Genomic DNA, 18,085 nt, shown 5'->3' on the forward strand with positions numbered 1-18,085 from the left:
TGGTACTCCAGAGAGCAGACTCCTGTGGAAATTGGAATGGACAGTCAAGCAAATGTATTTCTTGAGTCAGGTCGTTCAGACACTGCCTCTGAAGTGTGTTGCAGGTGAAAATCCGTATTTGCACAGATGGTGAATGCGTTGGCATTGACATTCACTGCTTCACAGAAGGCTTAAATGAAAATGGTCTTGAGCTGACCCTGCCTGACAATGGCCTCTGCCCTTGCTATAAGTGAGGAAAACAACATTTCTGAAACCCAGCTTCTCTGCTGTGAGGACAGTATCTCCCTTGGCTGCTGCTGTGGGATCTATCTGACAAAATCTGAGTGATGTAGTCAATGCATTCAAATCCACTGTCATAGACTTTAAAGGAAGCCTGTCAAAGTGTCTAAGCCCGAGATTTCAAGTAATTTGAGACAGTTTAGAGCACTGGATATGCTCACATGATTACCCTCCATGGCAAATCTCCTGAAGAACTGGATGTTTTATTGGCATTAGAATTTATTCCTTTCTTCTTTTCAGGTTATTTCTGTTGTATCATGGGGAAAACCTTATACTTTTCCACCTGAACAGGATGAGAGTGATATGTGTATGTTTTATCCCAAATCCATCTGTACTAGTCAGCATATATACTGAAAGGAGTGCCAGGGAAGCTCATATCTCCCAGGCTTCAACTCTCACACCTTGGGAACAGAAAGCATGGCCTATGCAATGCTCTTGCTTTAGGAAGAGACTTTTATGAGGGCCGATAATGATAGGACAAGGTGAAATGTCTTTAAACTGACAGGAGAGATGTTTAGATTAGATATTAGGAAAAAGAATTTCTCTATGAGAGTGGTGAGGCACTAGAACTGGTTTCCCAGAGAAGCTGTGGATGCCCCATCCCTGCAAGGCCAGGCTGGATGAGGCTTTGAGCAACCTGCTCTTGTGGAAGGTGTCCCTGCCCATGGCAGGGCGGGTGGAACTAGCTGATCTTTAAAGGACTTTCCAGCCCAAAGCCTGCAATGATTCTGTGAATATTCAATGTCGATGCCTGCACAGCAGCAATTTCTACTGCCAGTGGACCCAAGCCTGAAGTACTCAACTCTAAATAGCTGTGCTAGTGCAGCTAGATCTGCCAAGAGTTTTTAACAGTGATGATCACGATGTCCTGATGATTTAAGTGATCTGGCAGAACTAACTGCAGTCACACAGAGTTGGATTTTCACCTTCATCCTTGGAAATTTAAAGGGCTGTGATGGGTAGCTGTGCCTCATCTTCTTAAGTACTTTTCCATGACTCTTTATTAGGCTAGAGCAGGTTTCCCATTTCCTTGGGAGCGATGTGAAAAGCTGTGGGTTCTCAGAGGAGCATGCCAGTGGCATGCATTTCTGCTTCTCATGTAGCAACTCACTGCTTCACCCAGCTTTCTGGTAGGGAGAGACAAGCAGCCTAATGAGAAACAAAAGGACAGTTCAGCAAAGTGGAAGAGATACCTGTAAGAGAGGTATTCTAAGGAAGCTGCCAGAACTGTATTTTTATCATATGAATATCTAGTGCCTAGAGGTGGCTCTGATACATAGTACTGCATCACTTTAAAATTCTCTTGCCACCATATAAATAGAAGAAATTACTTTGCCAGTGTTCCACAGAATAGGAGCTTGCACCCTATATTTCCAGAGGCTCAGTGCTTGCGAGGTTTCGTATATGCATGGCAGCAGGACAGGACTGTTCTCTCAATGGCGATATTTTCTACCAGGCTGACATGTAAGTATCTTTCTAGAGTACTCTCTTATGCTTATTTTTTGCCTGACAACAAGTTCTCTTTAGTGTTGTGGGTTGTTTTTTTTTTCTTTTTAATTTATTTTCAGAGGTATTTACAGCTATTGTGATCTCTCATGACAGTTGCCTAAATCAGGAGCAAAGAAGATGACAGTGACCAAAGTAAAGCTCTCTGGCAGAGAACACCCCTCCTGGTAGTGGCAAGTAGTACCATACCATTAGCAACACTGATATTAAAAATCTCTTTTCTTCTGCAGCACAGTTACAGGAGAAATGGCAGAGATCACTACAGTGTTTGCTCAGTGTCACCTTGTGGGAGCATTGATTGCTCAGGTGCATGTGTTGCCCCTCTCCATTATGGCTTGTCACTGTGGGCCATGCTTTTTAAAAGTCTGTTTGGCACTGGACAACAGCCCTGAGTGCTGGCAGACTGCCTTCTAGAGACATACAGCAGCAGCAACTGCCCAGCTTTCTTCCCATGTGAAAATGTTGGTAACTTTCCAAATTATTGACTTGGCTCTGGAATGACACTGACCAGATGGCTGTTTTGCATCAGAAGTCATGAGCTGTGGAGTTTAATGCATGGATTTGGGCTTCTGAGTTCAACTTGGGAAAGAAGTTGACCAAACCAAGTTGATGGTTAGGTATTTCCTGATAAGAATGAAAAGTATTTCCTCATCTTCCAGCCACAGAAGCAATACCTTGGAGCTGTTGGTGATTTGCCTAGCCTGGGATTGCTCCTCTGGTCAGCCACTGTGCCTGAGAACCTCTCTTTCTTTAGAAAAGATAACAAAATATTGAAACAGATTCTTTCATCGGTATTCCTTTTGATTTACAAAGCCCTGCAGTGCCATGGAGGAAAAAATCTGGGGGCTCAAATTTCTCATGACTGTCCATAGCACCCCGTTAATATTGAGATGTTTTTACAGTATTTGTAAAAAGAGTTTTGTCCTCATTTTCCCCAGAACACTTTGCGGACAGAACCTTGCTAGCACTAGGCTGAGCTACCAAGTCCCACTGAAAAGCAGGGTGCATCAGGCTAGGCTTGGAATGACATGAGCAGCAAGCACCAGCTTCAGAGGATGCCAGTGGACAATCATAGAGCTGATCTTTTGCTGCTGCCTGTCTCTCAGAACATCTGTCCTGTTTTGTGCAGGTCTGTTCTGCATACCTGAAACAGGAAATGTCAATACCTGCAGGAAACAACACCCCTGTGCACACAGAAGGACAGAGGCACATCTAGATCCCTCAGGTTGCCCTTGGCCCTTCCTGACCTATCTGTATCTGTTCCATCAGTGGAGGTTGATGAAGCAGAAGAAAAGAGTTGTTGGATTCTGCTTCAATACAGCAGAGGGATAGCCTTTGCTTACTCCCAAGTGCTGCTTGGGAACAACTCAAGACAATGCAATGAGGGAAGGTAAAGCCCTTGGTGACAGTGATGGGGAAAGAACTATGAAAGATTTCTCAGGGCTTAAAGGTTGAAAAATCTGGGAAACAAGTTGGGAGAGTAGTGATTGTTCAGGTATTGGAAATAGCACCCCAGAAGGAATAAGATAAGGGAAGGAGAGAAATAGGAGACAGGTGCCAAATTTGAAAGACACAAGCCAGAGAAATAGATGAGAGGAGAGAACATTTCATTCTGAAAAGGAAGAGCAAATGTCAGTGCAAATTCTGGCATATCTGTGCAATGTGGCAGTTCCATTACTAAATCTTTAAAGACTGAGCATAGGCATCACTGCCACTAGGAAAGAGATGGCAGGAGACAGGGCATAGACATCTGAGAGAACAGGAGGGAAGTAAAAACCCTGACGTGTAGAGATAGGCTGTTAAAACTCAGGCCCCTCGGAACACCAAGCCTGCTGTTTACAGCAGGGATGCCTCTGTGCCAGGGTGGTACCAATACACGTGGCTTACTTCATGCTGGTAATTGGAAAGACATCACATAACAATGGGCTGGTGGCTCATCCCACCGTGATCCTCGGAGCTGTGATCATCACAGTCGTTGTTAAAATGCCCCTCAATATACAGCATCCTTTGTCAGAACCAAGAGATCAGAGCATGCTAAGACTCTACAGCCTAAGAGCCAGTATCGTCTTTGTCCTCTTTTTCTTCAAGAAGACATCAAACTACAAGCACTGGAGGATGTAATCCAAGTGCTAATAAATTATTGATGTCTCCCTTCAGCTTTTTACTTACTAAAAGGATATCAAAGCTCATTTTGTGAATGGTCCAGACAGATTCTCTTTTGCTATATCCACAATTTGATTCACACATATTTCACTAACCATTAATATTGAAACAATATAGTGCTCTCTCTTTACAGGTTTAGCAAAAGATAATAGACATGTTTTGGATTACACACTCATAAATAGATACAGTGATATGACACTTGTAACTGCAATAGATGTTTGATTTTGTAATCTTAAAAAGGCAGAGCTTATTATTAACTAGGAATACACTGTTTGTTTGGTTTTTTTTAATATTGGAAACCTGTTGAGATCACTGTATTTAGTCCTCGCAGATAGTTGGCATAGTTCTTTGGCAGGACATACAAGTCATAGGAGGGTAAGACTTACTTTATATTTAGCAGTAGCTCCTCTCTTCCAATATGCCTCAGTGAACTAACAAACCATCTGTATTGGAAATAGTCTTTACATTACTGTCAGCTTTGGGGCAGTATGTAGCACTTCCTTAACAGCATATATTAATTTATGCTGGCTTTAGAGCAGCAAAGAAGTAATTTGAAGCCCTCATACTGCAATTTTCTGGGCAGGAGTCTCCCCAGAATAGAAGGCATAGTTTTTCTCTTTCAATAAAGTATTCTGCAAGTTTTGATGGCCAGAAATGCTCAGGATCTTCATAGCTGTCTCATCTTAAAGACAGACAGCAGGCCTCCAGGTATATCTTAAAAACGGTGCCAGATCTTTGCAAATTTAGTCCAAATGCCATCTCTCACTAAACAGCAGAGCAAGATTCTGCCTGCTAAGTCAGTGCAATGGCCCAGCTGAGCTCAGAGAAAGGATTATAAACATTTTTCCAGTGGCATGCTCTGAATGACAGGGTGCTGATCTTAAATTGACACAAACTGCAGTTCCTGACTGCACCAGTTTTTTCTTGCTCTGAATAGAGGCAGCAAAGCTACACATGCATGTTGTTTCTGTTCCTTGCTGGCTGTTTAGAAAGATTGAGTGACCAGGCACAAAGCCTAGAAGAGAGAGCTGATTTTTGCAATATGACATACATATTTTGCAAGCCTGCTTATCAGGTTTTTGATTATATATATATATATATTCATAATTAATTAATCTGTGTTAAAATAGAGTATAAAGCTTCTAAAGAAGAAAAATAGCCCCTTCAGGCATCTCAGTGACACTGATCCCCTCCATTTCTGAAATGAAAAGATGAGCTTCTTTGCATAGATTTTGCAGTAGTCTCTTGAGTTCAAGCTTCCTTTTTTGCTCTGATCCTTCAGTTTGTGAGGGTGACCTTGATAGCAGAGATTGATATGTTGAATCTGGAGCTATAGAGGTGGAAACAAAGGCACCTGGTGAGAGATGACATTTCCAAAGCTTAAATCTCAGGGATAATAACCTTCATTCTCCCTTCTCTAGATCTCTTTCATCTCTAGGCTTTTTCCCCATGTTTTGGCTTCAGGTACCAGCAGAATTCTGACAGTATGGCAAGTGGGTAGATGTATATGCATGTGCCTTCCGGATTGAAAGCCTGAATTCAATTGGGGGCTACATATCCTCAGAGACCACTTCGTCTCTTAAAGGTGGAAGGGCCAATTAGCCAGTCCTTGGGACTGCTGGCAGCTGTAGCCAAACAACAGTCAGGATTGGTTTAGATTAAATAAATCACAGTTTATTCAACATCAAAAACAAAGTGACTGTGGAATTGAAAATAAATTCATGAATCTGTTCAGGCATCACCGATGTCCAGTGGGTATTAGATGTATTTAATAAAGAAAGCAACCATTTGGTCTGGGATGGCAGACAAATCTGACAGGCTGAGGTCTGCCAGGTCTTTGTCTTCTCTCCTTGTCTGACTCAGCTTTTGGATTTGATGCTTTTAGTTCTGGGCTGTGTGGCTTCCCAAGCTGATACCTTTCTGGTGCACAGCCTCACCCTACTGCCTGTACAGATGGGAGCCCCATCTTCTGAAAATTGTCTACCTTTTTCCTTACTGAATGAGGATACTTCTTCATGCTGTTCTGTGATACACTGAAGCCCATTTCTTCTACCTCCCTTCATGTTTCCTCTCATAAGGACTTTTTAACAGTCCTTACAAATAGAAATTTGGCACAAATACGAAGTTCATTCCCAGTCTCTCAGTGCACAGTTTTCTGGCTTGGCACATTTTCCTTCTAACCATAACACCTCATCATGCTCTAGCATCCATTCCATAGTATATTTGAAGGTCACTAAAATCACTTGGTTAAACAGGTATGAGCTGACAATAAAGAACACTTTTAATATCTCTCTTGCTGTATAGATCTTGGTGTGTATGTCACAAGCACACCTTATGCATTCTTTTTGGCTCCTTTCTGTGTCCTAGATGTGACCCTCTTCCTGCCAATCTGCTGAGTATCTTATCCTGCAGAGATTTTCCATTGTACCACTTACAGAAAGGATATTGAGTATTTTAAATGTGCATTCTCATGTGGTTTATAAACTTGTCTTATAGTCCCTTCCACTGTGCATCTCACAGGTGCTCTCCAGGTCTGAGAGAAGTAAAAGACAGACTACTTTGGAGGTATATATTGGATGCAGCCAAACAACTGCCATTTCTGCCAGGAAGAGATGCCATTGGGGCAGGACAAGGCGCATGTATCTGGGGCTACAGTGGCAGTCACTGTGCTACAGTGTAAGCCAGAGACCTGTGAGGCCAAGGGAGTTTGTTGATAGTCTCTCATGGACATCTTGCACCCCCAAGAATGGGTAGGTTTCTCAACATGGCATCAGCCAAGACTTCTGTAATGCAATGAATATCCTAAAATTCAGATTTAGCAAAGCCCAATACTTTATGAAAATCCAAGTTTTGGGGTTTTTTTGCTTTATGCATTCACACACCAAGCAGCGTTCTCTGCTCTACAGTCATTCTAAACAATCTCTTATGCAGCCTGAGTGCCTTGAACCTGGAGTGGCATTTTCAAAGCAGCATGCCTGAAAAAGCAGCAAGCATGTTGTGACAGGAGTTGATGTACAGGTATTAATGTGAAGGTTGATGCTTCAAGAGTGCTCACTTGCCTGTTTGTAATATTTTTATGAAGGATTTAAAATATATGCTGCTCTAAGGCACACTGAGAGAAATGGATCAAATGAGATGAGCGTCACAGAAGTATAATGAAACATGAAGCAAACTTGCCAAGGTAAGATGGTGCAGTACACCAGTCCTGATCAGCAGGAGAGCAAATCATGACTGGATGCGCTGAACACAGGATGCAAGCAGGAGGAAGAAATATCGACAGGGCAGGGAGTTTGCAGCAGGCTGCAATTTTGGGGGAAAGCCTGTGCAGGAGGCAGATGAAACCAGAGGAGAGGCTCAGGCCGCAGGGTGGGTGGGAAGGGGCAGGAGCAACTGGGTGCCTCCATTTCTTCTGCCAGCTTCTCCTCCGAGAATAAAGAGGTGAAGGAGAGCAGCAGGACCGGCTGCGGGGTGCGGGAGCAGCCCCAGAGCTCCGTCCCGACAGCGCTGCCCTCTGTTCCCGGTGCGCGGGTCCAGCGAGTAGGGAGGGCAGTGGGGCACTGCCGGGCTGCTCCGTGAGGGAGCTGCTGCCGCGGGTCTGCCTTCCTCTCCTGCCCCTTCTGCTGCTGCCACCGGGTCGCGTCCCGCCGCCAGCCCGGGCGAAGTCCAGGCGCTGGGGAAAAGCGGGAGAAGTGGCCGAGGCTGAGCTGCGGGCGGCGGTGGCGTGAAGTGCGCTGAGAGGGGGCTGGTCGGCGGCAGGGGTGCACCCGGGGCGCTCCCGGGGATAGGAAGCGAGGCTCACCCTGAGAAGAAGACAAGACAGGGCACCCCGGAAGGGTAGGGGTTGCGAGGTCGTATCCAGGGAAGGGGACACAGCCGGCAGCTCCCAGACGCCCGCAGAAGCGCGCCGGGAGCCGCCGGGCAGTCGCCTGCCCACCTGGGGGGGCCAGGAGCGGCCGGGGCACCCCCCCCACTCCGCCTCGTCTTTCTCTCCTCCCCTCCGCCGCCTCCTTCCCACCCTCCCTGCCCGCCTGCCTGGGATGGTGGAGGGAGTCGGGAGCACCCGGCAGGACGGCCCTGGGCGCGGGGGGCGGCTCGCCCCAGCCCGGCCACGGCGCGGGGCGCGGTCCGCGGGGGGCTCCGCCGTCTCGGGGTCCCGCAGCCTCCGCCGCCGCCGCAACTGCCGGTGATGGCCAAGGATGTCCTCGGAGGGGGAAGCCGAGGCGGCTGCTGAGAGCGGGCCGGGCAGCACCCCCGCACCGGGGGCCGCCGCCGCCGAGCGGGAGGAGGTGAGCGGCGGCGGGGGCGTCCGCCCCGGGCCGGGCCGGGGGAGACTGGAGGGGCAAAGGCAGCCCCGCCGCGGGCACGGGCTGCAGGGCGGTGGGGTGTGGGGAGCCGCGGCGGAGGAGGATGCCCCGGCTGGGGGCGTTTGCGACGCGGAGAGGACCGAGGAGCGCAGCTACAGCCTGCTCAGGTACCTGCAGCCGCGGTGCGCTGCGGTGCTGCCCCGCCGCGCCCTGCAGTGCCGGGGCCTCCGGCGGGACCCCCGCGGCCGCTGCCTGCGGGGTTTTACCGACGGGCCCCGGCGCCCAGCCCTGCGCCGGCTGCCGGGCTCGGGGCGGCGGCCGGGCCAGCGGCTCTGCACCGGAACGATGCAGCGGGGGCGAAAGGGGGCCTGCCCAGTGCAAGTTTGGGCAAATGAGCCCCTTGGGGTTTGGCCTAGGAGAGCCTACCTCTTCCCGGGGACTTGTGAAATGGTCAAGGAGACTGCAGCTCTGCGAGGCACTGGTGCAGGTGGCAGGAGGGGCACAAGGAGCTTAAGAACGGGCTTGCAGTACGGGGCTCTGTGGCTTTCAGGTGTTTGGGGGCAAAGGAGGAGGTCATGCCTTTCATTTTCCCTTGGGGCCTAGGCACTCCTCTTGCCTCATCTGCAGCAGAAAACAGTGGAGAAAATATAACATGTTTCTTCAGATCATCTGTGAAGCACTTACTGTAGCCTTGCACATCATAGAGAGGGAATAATTGATGTGTCTATGAGTGTTGACATGGAATCCTGAGCCATGAAATATTGGCCAGACAGAACTGCAGGGCTGTGTGACAGTAGGTGACAATGTGTGTGTGCTATCCTGCACACCTGGGACAGCAAGCTGTCCTATTTTAGAAATATCTGGGATTTTCTTCTGTGCTTAACGTAGTCTTTGCTTCCAACAGTTTTGACAGGTCTGCCATTTACGTCATGTAATCCATGTGCAGTTCATGGAAGTGAGTGAACTTTCTTCATAATATGGAGTTAAAAACGAATGTACATGCTCCTAGGAATGCAGAGAGCAGCCTTGAAACAGGCGTAGAGAAGAGAAAATTGAAAACAGAAGTGAAAGCAGCCCTGGAACATTGCTGTGTGCAGTCAGTCTGCTTAAAGCTTTTGTTAGCAAGTCCCATGGCTCATCAACAGTCATATAATCCTGTAGTCAAAATCCAGTAGCCTCAACAAAGCCTGTATGAAGCTGCAGGATACTTAGCTGAAATTCAAACAGCAGTTGAAACTACCTATAATTGAATATTGGCTTTGCAACTCAGGTTGAAAAAACTATCATCCATGGGTGAAAATTAGGGTTTTCTCCTGTTTGATTGCTTTTTAAACACCTGCTACACAGTTCACCGTGAAGAGCTGTGGCTGGATCCAGGATACAGCTGGTGTTCCAGCAGTAGAGCACACCAATGTAATTACAGCCCTGCAGATGATCAATAGATATTTAGTGCTGGAAGGGATTTTTAAATTTATTTGGTCTAGGACCAGGAGCTACTGAAGGCTATCCAATGTATTAAGTCCACCATAAAAACATCTAAGCCATTTGTAGAAAGAAAGCACTTGATCTCTCTGCTAAGCACTATCTGCATCTTGCTTCATTCATCCTGTTCTCAGTTCTTCTTCTGTTCCAACACAAACATTTGCACATTTGAGTCTATATCTCAAACTCCTGTGATATCTTAACACTGCAGTCCTACAATGTTGGTCTTTCCTCATCCCTTCCCCTTCACCATGTGAATAGCCTTTGTGCACCTGGGCCTGCAGTTGCATGTGAGTGCCCTGTATTGATATTAAATGGGCATTTCATGGGCTCCTCTGTTAAGCCTTATCATTTATGGATTTCACTTAGATCAAATGCATGGACCTAAACAGTAATAATGACTGAAAATTGCCTTTATTGGGTATTAAATCAATACAACCCTGAGCTAGTAACAGAGAATGTGTCTGAAGTCTAAGTTTTTATTTTTGAATGAAGGACGTGTGAAGGTGCAGCTGCGGAGCAGGAAGAGCAGCAGTTCAGTTTCCTGCCTTGGCCCTTGTCCTCTTCTGCCAAGGACCACATAGGTTTCCTGCTGACTTTGCTGAATATCAGAGCAAGCCCTCAGATTACCTAACAGTGCTCTGATTTGGCCGTTTTCTAATGAAACATTAATTGCTTGAGCTGAATGACCTGGAACAGATGTGCTTTTGTTATTAGTAGAGGATTCTACCTTTCTACAAACTCTTGTGAAGAGGAATCAAGATCTTTCAGGGGAGAGTATGCAAAGGATTCCTTTTTCCAAATGTTTCAGCGGTTATTACTGAAGATTGATTGTCTGGAGATACTTGCCTTTGCTTTCCTCTCTGAAATAGCACAACCTGCTGCTCTGTACTGCCCTGGTTAAATAGTGGGCTGGCTGCTTTTCTCGTTACTGTGACAGCCTATACCTACACCAAAGATTTGATAGTGACTTTTCTTAATTTCTACCAATTTATAACTCAATTGGGAAATGGTCTTAAATATTAAAATCTTTAAAACTTTGTTGGAAAGCAAGAAGGTTTTTTTCAGGAAAACAAAGCTGGTGAGTAAAAACATCATTTTTTGTTTCCAAAGCCAAGTAATCACTGAAGAAAGCTGAAAGCTGCAGCCACTCGACATTTTGAAATATGTATTTCTCTTGTCTGTACTGGCAAAGTCAAACAGCAGTTGTCCATGCCTGTTTTTATCTTCTCTTCTATATTTAAAAACTTAAATTGGGTATGACATAATGTAATCAGTTAAGCTATTTAAATAAAAAGGAAAACCTCATGGTCCAATGTTCCTGAAACCCACAGTCATTAGCTTTCTGATGGAACAAAAAAGAGGGGCCTCTTAAAACTGCCTCATTTGCCTCGTGTTGCCATTGCAAAATGCAACGGGGCTAATTTGTAAAGTGCTACTTGTAGTCACAGCAATGCCAAAGGAGTGTTTTAAGTTAAGAAACCATACTTAGTGCTTGTTTGCAGGCTGAAACTTTACAGGTTGTTGAGTCAAAAGGGTAGCTGGGACCTTTCCTCTCCAGTGCTCCCCTGGAGAGACACCTTCTGCTTGGGGCATTGACCAGCTTTTTTTTCCTTTCCCCCCAACATTTCTTTTTTTGTCAAGGCTTATTTCATGGCATTGAAAAGACAAGGCATACAGCCCTTACTAACAGACCAGTTAGCTTTATATCGTCCCCATCTTTGGGCTGAGATGTACCCAGGTGGGTGAGGGGTTAAGCAAAAGCTGCTGAGACACCGTTGGTATCAGTCTCCAGAGAGGGGCTATTTCCTTGTAAACCTCCCCCTTCTAAAGCTGCCCAGACACTGTCCACAGACGGGTAGGAAATTAGTGAGACATGATTCCTAGGAAAACTCTCTTCCTTCTCCTTGGCTCTTCCAAACCTCATGCAAAAACCTGCTCAGCTAATCCCCTGAATGATAGGTGCTGGTTAGCCTGGTGGAAGGCTGTCACCATCCCAAGTGAGTATGACTGACCAAACAGTTATCTATTTAAAGCAAAATGCATTATATTCCCCCTCTTGAATGAAAGTCAAATAGGACTGGCCCCTCTCTTCCCTTCCTGCCCTTGGTCTATTCAGTAGACACAAACCAAAGAGTGCTCCTCATTCCTTGTTCCAAATTATTTCCCTCATTGAGACAAAGGAAAAAGTCCATCAAGAGTGGCAGTATTTTTCATGATCCTGCAGTTTCAGGCAGTATTTGCATTGCAGATTCTGTCATAACAAAATCCAGGCTGAGCCATTGCATCTTTTTTTCTGCTCTTGTTCTTTTTTTTTTGTCCCACTTTATCTTCTGATCACATGTCTGTTCTTGGTGCCTCGGAGTTGGCTGTCTTCTCTGAACTTCACATGAGAAACTGTCAAGATTTTTAAAAAGTAGATAGGAAATAGCAAATGAATGTGTCTGAGCTCTGGAGGGCAGCCTGGTATCCAGTTGTGTTGTCCCCTACAGGCAGAGTCTTCTGCTTCTCATCACTGTGGCTGAGAATGAAGTGAATTGCTCCTTCAGGCTGACTTTTCCAACCCCTCCAGCAGGAGAATTTTCTCAGTGAAGCACTGAGAAGCACTAGCAACTGTGGAGCTCATGGAGTTCTGCTGCTGGAGGGTTACAAGGACAATTTAGGCAAATGGCTGTTAAATGTGCAGATGTCACATAATGGGGAAGGGACAGACTAGGTGACTTGGTGGTAGGTCCCCTTCAGACTTGGTTTCTAATGCTGTTCTTTCAGGTGGACAGACCTGACACTGGACATCTGATACTGGTCGAAAAGCAATGGGTCTGCACACTTTTTGGAAGCCTCAAATACTCTCCTTGTTCTCCCTTTCTCACTTCAGAGACCCCAGAGGATGATCTTCCCCAAGAAGGGAAGTGTGGATACCAAGGATACTTTGCAATCAGTGCAAGCCATTGCAAGAGTGAGGTAGGAGGTATCTTCTTCCTGGGAATGCAGCACTTTACTTCTTTTCATCTGTTTCTGCACCTTGGAAGAAAATAGCTCAGATCATGGCCAGTGCACAGGGACTTTGTGGAAACAGAGAGTAAAAGGAGTAAAGCATCCCCAAGTAATCCACAGTGAATAGGGCTTGTTTCACCATGTGTCCTAGCACATTGTCTTGAATTGACACTAAAGGAAATGGCTGCTGAACTGCCACCAGCACAGTAAGGCCCTTCAGTTGTTACAGTGACACTGTTGTGACACAGCAGATAAGCCTGTGTCTGAGTTTTCAGAAATTCTACTTTTTGGATAAAGCATGGTTAAGTAGTTAATTAGTTTTTAAGTTCTAATAATGGAAAATGTAGTTCACTTTCAGACTCCAATCATTCATTGTGCTCCTCAGAGCTTAAGACCTGTAAAGTTAAAAATAGCACCTAGTGAAACTTTTTGAGGTCACAGTTGCTGTAACAGCTCTGTTAACTCCCCAAAACTTTAATGGGGCAGCTTCATTTCAGCAGCACTCTGCAGGGAAACCAACCATGTGTTATAGCGAGGACACTGCTGAAGTGGATCTGGGCAGGTCTCTGCCAGCAGCACCGCATGGAGGGGACAGGGGTTGAGGCTGCCTTTGACAGGCCCCCATGCCAGCTTCTCCTCTGCCCACATCTCCCCTGCAGTAAAAGCAAGGAAGAAAAGTGCCTGAAACAGGTGTGACAGATGACGAGTGGGAAGGATGGACAAGCCTGACTGTGTGTGGCACAGGAGGCTGGCAGCCTTCCCAGTGTGGAGTTAAGGTTGTGGAGCAGTATCTGATGTAGCTGGCAGCCTTCCCAGTGTGGAGTTAAGGCTGTGGAGCAGTATCTGATGTAGCTGGCAGCCTCTCTCAAGGTGCCACACATGCCACTGGGATAGGATGAGGGGGCTCACACCCCCTGAAGTGTGTGAACTTTTGGCCTCTGTGGTTTTACATCAGGTGAATAATGCACAGAGAATCCCAACTCACACACAGCACTGTTCCTATACAGATGAGGTGCTGCACATCCCAGTTCAGCATTCAGCCACCAGAGGCCTTGTTCAGGAAAGATTGGTACTACTGGGCTGGAAACAGCCACCAGCTGGTGAGAGCAGGGCCTGACCTGCAAGGTGGGAGCTGACAGCAAAGGACAAAGAGCAGGTCATGAAGGTCTGGCTCCTGGCAGGGAAACCAAGGGTAGGTGATTGAGGTGACTGGCAATGAGGAGTCTGAATAATGTGACCTTACCAGGGAAGAGAATGGGATCAGTCAGAGACTTCTGCAGGTCATGGCTTTGGGGATGTGGTGATGAATTTATGGCTGGAGGCCTTCTTCATACTCGTGTGATTGATTGCCCTTAGGAGCTGGCCCGAGAATTGCACAGCACAACACACCCACAAGAACAAGCCATGCCACCTTCCCTGCAATGGGCAGAGGGAGCCCAGAGCACCATGGAGGCTGTGGTGGTAGCATCTGCTAGTAGAGTCCTGCCAGCACTGGAATCCCTCTGAAGACCAAAACTGAAGAGATCAGCTCTCTCATGGCTTCCTAGAGGTGAGGTGGCCAGGCAGAAGTGCCAGTACCTGGTAGAAGAGGAGTGTAGTGAGGGCATGTGCTGAAAGGGTGAGGGTGACTGTCTTCAGGCCTGAGGTGTTCCATGGTTCTCTGCAGGGGACTGCCTGTCAGCAGGCCAGGGCAAGGAGCTAAATCCTCTGCTTCCCACCAGCTGGTACTCAGAGTGGCAAGGTGCAACAGCTCACATGCAGATCATGTACCTTCCTGGAGTGTGCTGCTGCAATGCTCATGTGAAAACACTTTATAAGTGCTATTTTTTCAGTATCTTCAGGAGGTGTAAGAAGTGTACTGACAGCATGCCATGGGTCAAAGTCAAAGCAAGAAATAAAAGCCAGGTGTCCTGGCTCTCAGCATCCCTTTTAACCATTAGGTTTTTAAATGAATTTTCAGTGAAGTTTTCACCTGCTGTGCTGTCACATATTGCTGCAGAATGTGTCACAGAGAAGCAAGAAGGAGAGACAAATTATATTTATAATGAAAACTTGTTTCTCCCAGAGAAGCATTAGCTGCTGTGATACTCCCTTATTCTTAACTGGAGCACCATTATAAAAACCTGACACGCTGAGGTCACAGCTGTGTTCAGCAAGGTGCAGAGATGGGGAAACACACTCCCCAAATCTGACAGAGCAGCTGAAGCCTGAGTAGTGGCTGGGTGTTATTGTGAGGGATGCTCAGCTCAGCAGCATGAAGGAACTGGCATGGCCACAGCCTGAGCTGCAGCAGCCCAGCAGCGGGGGGCTGGCACTGCCTCTGCTGAGGGGTGGCTGAAGGGCTCTGGCTGGGAGGTCACACATGGGGGGGCTGGAAGTTGACAGTTCAAATCACAGAGCCATGTTGTTCTGGTTTAGCTAGATAAAAGGATGGCCTTGCAAATAAGTGAGCATAAAAATAAAACCCCATGATTCTGGGCAAACCTTCATTCACAGATCCCTTTGAAAGACTTACCCAGACTTCACAGGAGCTTAGATCAGTTCTGGATCATATTTCTCCTGAGAACTTGAGAGCTGTTTCTATATCCTTCATTTAAATCTCAAGGTGTTCCTTTAGACTGAGCAAAGATTAAAAGGGGTTCATAATCATGAACTATTTTTCTCGTTTATGAAGTCTCTAAACAGAGGCATTCAATGAATAAGCTGCAAACTAGAGAACTGGTGTGGAACTAACACCTCTCTGGTTTCTTCCTCACAAGGATGTCTTTACTGGCTCTCTGCTTTTTCCCTCAGGGAAACTGATTCGTAGCTGTTGTCCAGATTGGCTTCAGTCCCTCACTTCCCCATGTTGAGGCTGAAGGAAGGTTGGGCAGGACACAAGACCTGTGGCAGTGGTGAGAACACTAAGGCACAGGACATGCTACTCAAGGATGAGGAGAGCGCCAGTGACCCTAGGAACCTGGGAATGGGAACCAATGAACCTTTGTACACCCCTGGACTATGGCATTAAGATCCCCTGCTGCAGGCTGATGGTGTGCACAGCACAAGAGGACACACACCCACTGGAGCACAGCCAGCCCCCTCTCCCTGCTTGCTCCTCTCTCACCCCTGGGGAGCTGCATCTCCTGTGTAAGGGTGAGACAAAGCAAGCATTACAGGATTCGTGCTGAGCTCAGATAAGACTTTGTCAAGCACAGAGGCTGGCAGATAGCTATTCTCCTTTTCTCCCTTCCCTGATTTCCCCATCCCTCAAGGGCTGAAGCAGTAGGAGCTGGTCCCACTGTCCTTCTGTTTTCCCCTTGGCTGGTGTCAATTTTCCCTTTATCTCAGCAAAGCCACCGAGTGGACACCAGTGCACCAGTCAGCAAGCTGCACCTGGCTGATCCCTGGGGCCCTGGTACTTTTGTGCTGCATCAGCATGCCAAGGGTGCAGGGAGCTGGGTCTGGCTTTCACAGGCTGGAGCACACTGCTGAGGATCACTCCACTCTGCAGCCACGGGATGAGCAGATGGATACATGCTGCCATCAGTCCTTTCTTAGGATGTCCCTGCAGTGTGGGAGCAGGGGCAAGGGCACCTCTGTGCAGCATGGCTGGCTGTGGTGGGGGGCAAGTGGCTGCCTAGGCATGAAGCAGGCTGCAAAATAACCAGTGACACAGCCAGCTATGGCTTATGTAATTCCTTGGCCTTACTAATCCAGCAGTGGCTGGGAACTGCATCCCAGGAGCTTTCTTGTGGTTGTGTCATGCTTTTGTCAGTTAGATGATAAGTGTTGAGGTAAGCCATTTAGTTATGCCTGTAAAATTTACCCCGTGTCTACTGGAAAACACCAATATTCAAGGCAGGAAAGTACGTAATATGAGCTAAGTATGACAGGTTCTTAAAGTGTAGAAAAAAAGAACTGCTCTTGGAGTTACTCTCTTGGTCTGAGGCAGTTTGAATCCCAGCCTTCCTTTCCTGATGAACTCATACCCAGCATTGGCATTACTGGGAAAAATCCTCTGCCTCCAAATATGCACTTTTTATTGGTACGGAGTCAAAAGCCAGTGGCAGCAACATCAGCAATTAGGGGGGGAAAGCAGTAATTTTGTTAGTGCAGCATTTTGGTGATCTTGTAAAAAGCTGCCACAAAAATAGCCCTGATTTCTATTTTGTAAATCGTGACCATTTTGTTGCTAGGATTCCTTGGCACTGAAGATGCAACTGCACAGTATTCCTTGGAGCAGCTTGGGGAAGCATCACTTATGGATGCGTTTAGGGCCAAATTCTTTATGACAATCACATATGCACCCTTGTATTGTACTGAGTGGCTTTCCTATCCTGCTGTAATGAGCAGCATATATGTTGGCAGGGATCCAAATGGCTTTTCTTTCTGTGATTTCCTTTATTTCTGCTTGAAGAACTCAGAAGTATCTTGCAGGACCGGATCCTGAATATGACATTTTAGAGTACTGTAGGCTCCTTCTGTCCTGACCTCTGCTTTCCTCCTCTTCAGATGCTGGCTTGAATACATGAGGATGATTAGTGTGAAATAACAGACTGTCTTTGTATGGTATTTCTGGGGCATCCTAGCATTTGAAATTCAGGTGGATCAGCAAGATTTGTGTCTTTTCATAGTTCTGACTCGTCTGTGGAAAGGATTTAACACTACCATTTTGTGAACCTGCCTGCCCTGAGGTGTTCCCCCTGACAGCTCCCTTGATGGAAGGAGGAGATTATGTCTCCACAGGGATTTAAATCATGAGAAACCAGACAATCCCTGCTCACCACAGGAGGGCAGTTGCCAGCGCCTGAGCCAGTGACGCTACAAACACATGGAGTGCATGATGCAGGTTCTTATTTTCAAACCTAGTAACAGCATTTCTGCTATACATTGACATCATGGCCCCTGCCTGCAGGAACTTTTTATTCTCACAGGAGTTCCGTGGCAGATGAGCAAATAGATGTGCAGCGACAAATCTATGTGTTGAAGGACTGGAGGGAGATTATCTTCGATGCAAAATGGCTTTTTTTTGGTTGCCTTCTATCCCTTGTATTTCCCTTTCCATGCTACTGGCTCAGCAGGAGCTAGGGGTAATGGGCTTCTTGCCGTTCAAGACGGATGGCAGGAGGCATTTTGTTTCAGCTCCCCAGGAGGGGATTGATGAGATGACTGTTGTAATATCTTCCTTTCTCCTTACCAGGCCTTATTACTGATACCCCATGTGGTGCCAGGATTGGGTCACGTGGTGGACGAGCACTTCTGCCCACCATTACACCAGAGTCTGGGTTAGCACAGCCTGTCAGGCTCCTTCTCACTGTACTAATGGGCATCTGACCTGAGAGTTCATTTAGCCCTGGAAAGCAGTGAGAAGTTGC

At 46.9% G+C, this 18,085-nt stretch overlaps 1 protein-coding gene across 10 annotated transcripts in view; it reads left to right on the forward strand.

Moving 5' to 3' along the window:
* The first annotated feature begins 1,215 nt into the window (after positions 1 to 1,215).
* The window catches only part of LOC100227695 (transmembrane protein 151B-like), a 29,627-nt gene continuing 12,757 nt past the window's right edge, over positions 1,216 to 18,085 (forward strand). The window contains exons 1-3 of one of the 10 annotated variants that reach the window (XM_041716636.2): positions 7,797 to 8,234; positions 12,610 to 12,695; positions 14,085 to 14,277. Coding sequence is in view for 2 of the 10 variants with exons in the window: in XM_030274333.4 (XP_030130193.4) it covers positions 8,145 to 8,234 (90 nt within the window). In the remaining 8 variants the exon portion in view is untranslated. The other 9 variants (XM_072930002.1, XM_072930004.1, XM_030274335.4 and 6 more) reach the window with 9 other exon arrangements.

Source organism: Taeniopygia guttata, chromosome 5 (genome assembly GCF_048771995.1).
Source record: "Taeniopygia guttata chromosome 5, bTaeGut7.mat, whole genome shotgun sequence".
NCBI lineage: Eukaryota > Metazoa > Chordata > Aves > Passeriformes > Estrildidae > Taeniopygia > Taeniopygia guttata.